At 39.9% G+C, this 5,436-nt stretch overlaps 1 protein-coding gene across 1 annotated transcript in view; it reads right to left on the bottom strand.

Annotated features, from left to right (window-relative positions):
• LOC105552347 (dynein heavy chain 14, axonemal-like) overlaps window positions 1-2,201 on the bottom strand; it is a gene marked incomplete at its 5' end in the record, with an annotated part of 77,707 nt that extends 75,506 nt beyond the window's left edge. The window contains one exon of the mRNA XM_011997979.1: window positions 2,107-2,201. Coding sequence (XP_011853369.1) covers window positions 2,107-2,201 — 95 coding nt within the window. The remainder of the gene's footprint in view (window positions 1-2,106) is intronic.
• Window positions 2,202-5,436: the final 3,235 nt, after the last annotated feature.

Genomic DNA, 5,436 nt, shown 5'->3' with positions numbered 1-5,436 from the left:
AGGGTCAGAATAACATTTATAAGAAGCAAGTTTCAAAGAGAAATCACAAGGGGGTGATGGTTGCTGTGCACCAGCATTTGGAACTTGGAACAAGGCAGGGTAGGTCCACACAGGGTAATGAGCCTCCCCAAGTGAAAATCGCACAGACTTCCCAAAGAAGGAAGGAAACCAAGCCAACTTTACATGCATGATATTATCCAAAGGGCTTACCAAGAAGGTCCCCTGCCTTGAATTTCACAACTAGAATTTTTTTTCAACTTTTATTTTAGTTTCAGGAGTACATGTGCAGGTTTGTTATACAGGTAAACTTGTGTCATGGGAGTTTGTTGTACAGGTTATTTCATCACCCTGGTACTAAGCCCAGTACGTAATAGTTACATTTTCTGACTGTCTCCCTCCTTCCATCCTTCAGCCTTAGGTAGGTCCCAGTGTCTGTACAACTAGAAATTCTAACCTATGTGTTCATTTGATTTAATGTTTAGTCTCTTTAATAGTCTAATTTTAAAATGAAGATCATTTTCAAATGGATTGAATAACTCAGTCATTAGCACCTTATTCTGAAATAAATTTTCAGGTTGCTTTTCTGAGATTATCAGCTTGGCCTTTTTGAAATAATGAGAAAGATAACCAAGGAACTAGGAAAAGAGAAAAGGTCCACAAAGGAGAAGTGAGCGCTCCAATAAGGAACCTTTCCTCAATTTTACCCAGGTTTGACGCTATTTAAAACAAATACGATGTGAATATAATACTAGGATAAAATGTATTACCTAGGAAATTTAATTTAAATTAAAGGGGAAACAGGCTTAAATTGACTGTAGTTCAATCTTTGTGCCACTTTCCAGGAATAAATATTTGATTCAAAGTGAGACTTGTCTACTGGAAATTTGCTTTGAAATTCTTTATTACTTCACAGAAGTAGTCTGTCTTGGATCTTTCCTGATTTTCTCCAATCTGCATTTTCTACTGTCTACTTCCTGCTTCTAGTGGTTCATGTTGCAAAGTGGCAAAGGATGAAACTATCATGGGGCAATCATTGGCATTTTGATGATAGAAATAGCAGCTTGGAAAGAGAATGGACTAAGCTGTGCATCTGCTAGATGCCTCTGCTGCATGTCCAAGAATAGCAATGGAGATCAGGTTATAAGGCATCCTCATTTGTGTGGCATTTTGGAGTGAGCAAAGTAAAATACACATTAGCAATATAACAAAGGAGGATCTTTAAAAACAAACAACAAACAAACAAGACATACTCAAGGAGTTCAAAGACAAGGCTGGTTTTCTTAGCTTTTGTAGTATTATTAGGGCAGGGAAAAGGGCCTACTTGATCAGAGGAAACCTCTTATCATGAAAGTAACCTTTATTGAGCAGTTGTCTTATTCCAGCCTCTGTTACAAGTACTTTACCTGTATTGACTCATTCAGTCCTTTCAACATCTGCAATCACTGTTGCACAAAAGGAAAGCTCAGGCACAGAGAGCTTATATAGCTAGAAAGTGGCAGTGCCAGGATTCCAAGCCAGGAAGCTTGGTATCAGAGCCCATGTGCTTAACCACTATGACACACTGGCCCTCAGAAATTAGGCTAAAGGGAATTTGAACTGATCACTCTCTATGGAATATCTGCTAGAAAAAAAAGCTAAAAGAACAGAACTTTCTGGAACAAAGTCATGAGGTACATGAGGGGCTGTGCTGGGGAAGAACTGGCCCCTGTTACTTCTCTGATGTCATCTCCTGATACTCCCTCTTGCTCACTGTGTATTGTATTTTGTCAATTTTAAGATGCACATTTTTACATCAAAGAGATTGAGATTCAGTTTATAACAAACAGCACGTCATAGTTTAACTGGCAGCATTTTTTCTTAAGGATACAAAAAATACTGATAAGCCTTACAATTGAAGGCATCATAAAATTGACAAGATACAGTATATACCATACAGAATGAACACTTAACCAAGATGGGTAAAAAATCTTAAACCAAGGTTAAAAAATGGAATATAGGCTTAGCATATAAGCTAAAAATGGAATATAGGCTTAGTAAACATGAATTTATGTTGTTGTTTTTTTTTTTCTGAGCTTTTCCAATTCAAAAGAAACTTAGGAGAGTTACCTTAATTCAGCGACATCAGCTTTATCCAGGGCGTTCAGAGCCACAATTGCCTTGTCTAAGGCTGGCAGCACACTTTTTAGTTCATTGGCAGTTTTCTGCAATAAAAATATAGGTCCCCAAATATATATGAATCAATATAGTTGCATATTTAAAATTTTTGTATGCTGAACTTGGAAAATATAATTTGAAATTTTTACAATGCCTATAAGCTATGCATCTTGTATGACTTAGATATACACACACATGCTTGTACTGTTGGAAAGGTGTATCATAGTCCTAAAATGTATATGATTCAGTCCTTGATGAGAAGGTATACATGGGAAGCAAAAATACAGTGATTTCTGCCTTACCTCTTAGACTCAGTGTAGAATTAACAATACCGTTTTGAGGAATGGTCCGGTTAAGAGTAGAATTAGTGTGAAGCTATGAAGCTTAAACTTCAGCCTCTCACTTGCACACATTCCTTCCAAGGTTGTGCAAGCTGCCCTGCTATTATATTTGCAGGGTCATATGTTTTCATTTTGCAAAAGTAAGACATTTGAACTGCAATCAATTAGGAACGATTTCTCTTTGCATTTTGTCTCACTCTTAGTCAGGTTTCCTGTCACATCAGGTGCTGGAGTGGCTGTGGACATTTTGGGATCTGGCTAAAAAGTTGAGTTGGGAATTATATTTATATTGCGCAGTTACTTCCCTATATAATAAAGCTATGTAAGCTGTCTGAAATAGAAATGACTTCAAGAAATACTTCTGTTTTCTGCTGGTCTAACTTTCCCAGTGGGGTGACATTAAGTCCAGAGGTCATATTGTAATAGAAACTTGTCCTATAGGGTCTGGCGCCAGAAGTAACCCACAGGTTAGTATAGGAGAGACGAGATTTACAATGTATGGGTCTAGAAGCTACTCTGTGGAAATATTTCCGCTTATTAGATGTATAAAATTGTAAGTGGAGGGTTAGATTTTCATTGACACCTTTGCAAAATGAAGCTTCATTTTGAGTATACTTGATAAGCAGTATATACTATTCTAAATCTGCTGTACTATTTTTTCCCTTTTTAAGTGGGAATTGTATAATATCAAATTCATCAGAATTCCTGGGTTTTGAAGAAATACTGCATTTGGCAAGATGTTTTGGAGTGTTTCAATGAAGTAAGTGAGAAATTACAGATTTCTTATATAGATATGTGAGAGGTGCCTTATTTTAGAATTAAAAATTTTTATTTACATGTATATAATTAAGATAAAAACGTGTGAAATATGAAATAAAGGTGAGTGGTAAAATCAGTAGAGGTTATTCTGATATTGAGGAGCAAATCATAATGAAAAATTTCAGGTCATACCAAAAGCAAAAATTTATTAAAATGAAAAAATAAATTTAGAACATAAGTAATGAAGTGGCTCTTGTTTTGTCTAATTATCCAAGTAATGAAGAAGAATGAATCATATGATCACATTGGAAGAATTTAAAGTTCTTGCTGCGTTTTCAAGAAATATTGACATTAATGATATTTATTGACATAAATATCAGAAAACACTGCTATAATGGGAGCATTGATGGAAAACTGGTTAATGAATGTCATTGATTCAAACAGTATTTGAAATTAATCACTGCATAAGAACTCTTGAAAAGCCATTGCTGCTTATACCAAATGCAATAGCAGTCCTATAAATATTCATGTCATCGTCAATAATAACTTATAAAGTTCGAAGAAACTTCTAAACTATCAAAAATGAAAAATACATTTGATCAATTATGCTAAAGATTTTTTAGGAAATGATATTACAAAATCACTATAATATGAAGAAATGATCACAGAGTATGTGGTGAGAAAATGTACAAAAAAGTATTATAGGAGTATGGCATGATTAGGCCAAGATGGCCAAATAGGAACAGCTCCGGTCTGCAGCTCCCAGTGAGACCAACGCAGAAGGTGGGTGATTTCTGCATTTCCAACTGAGGTACCCAGTTCATCTCACTGGGACTGGTTAGACAGTGGGTGCAGCCCACAGAGGGAGAACTGAAGCAGGGTGGGGCATCACCTCACCCGGGAAGCACAAGGGGTCAGGGAACTCCCTCCCATAGCCAAGGGAAGCCATGAGGGACTGTGCAATGAAGGACAGTGCATTCTGGCCCAGATATTATACTTTTCCCAGTCTTCACAACCCACAGACCAGGAGATTCCTTTGGGTGCCTACACCACAAGGGCCCCGGTTTCAAGCACAAAACTGGGCAGCTGTTTGGGCAGACACCAAGCTAGCTGCAGGAGTTTTTTTTCATACCCCAGTGGTGCCTGGAATGCTAGCAAGACAGAACCATTCACTCCCCTGGAAATGGAACTGAAGCCAGAAATCCAAGTGGTCTTGCTCAGTGGATCCCACCCCAATGGAGCCCAGCAAGCTAAGATCCACTGGCTTGAAATTCTCGCTGCCAGCACAGCAGTCTGAAGATGACCTGGGACTCAAGCTTGGTGTGGGGAGGGGCATCCACCATTACTGAGGCTTGAGTAGGCAGTTTTCCCCTCACAGTGTAAACAAAGCTGCCCTGAATTTTGGATTGGGCAGAGCCAACCTCAGTGCTGCAAAGCCGCTGTGGCCAGACTCTCTCTCCAGATATCTCCTATCTGGGCAGGACATCTCTGAAAGAAAGGCAGCAGCCCCATCAGGGGCTTGTAGATAAAACTCCCATCTCCCTGGGACAGAGCACTTGAAGGAAGGGGTGGCTGTGGCCATAGCTTCAGCAGACTTGAATGTTCCTGCCTACCAGCTCTGAAGAGAGCAGTGGATCTCCCAGCACAGCATTCGAGCTCTGCTAAGAGACAGGCTGCCTCAAGTGGGTCCCTGAGCTGCATGCCTCCTGATGGAGAGACACTTCCCAGCAGGGGTCGACAGACAGGAGAGCTCCAGCTGTCATCTGGTGGGTGCCCCTCTGGGATGAAGCTTCCAGAGGGAGGGGCATGCAGCAATCTTTGCTGTTCTGCAGCCTCCATTGGTGATACCCAGGCAAACAGGGTCTGGAGTGGACCCCCAGCAAATTCCAGCAGACCTGCAGAAGAGGGGCCTGACTGTTAAAAGAAAAACCAGCAAACAGAAAGCAATAGCATCAACATCAACAAAAAGGACAACCACACAAAAACTCCATCTGAAGGTCATCAAGAACAAAGACCATAGGTAGATAAATCCATAAAGATGAGGAAAAATGCGGGGGCGGAGCAAGATGGCTGAATAGGAACAGCTCCAGTCTCCAGCTCCCAGCGCCAGTGACACAGAAGACCGGTGATTTCTGCATTTTCAACTGAGGTACTGGGTTCATCTCACTAGGGAGTGCCAGAC

The sequence above is a fragment of the Mandrillus leucophaeus genome, unplaced genomic scaffold (genome assembly GCF_000951045.1).
Source record: "Mandrillus leucophaeus isolate KB7577 unplaced genomic scaffold, Mleu.le_1.0 Scaffold550, whole genome shotgun sequence".
NCBI lineage: Eukaryota > Metazoa > Chordata > Mammalia > Primates > Cercopithecidae > Mandrillus > Mandrillus leucophaeus.
This window is presented reverse-complemented; position numbering and strand designations above follow the sequence as displayed.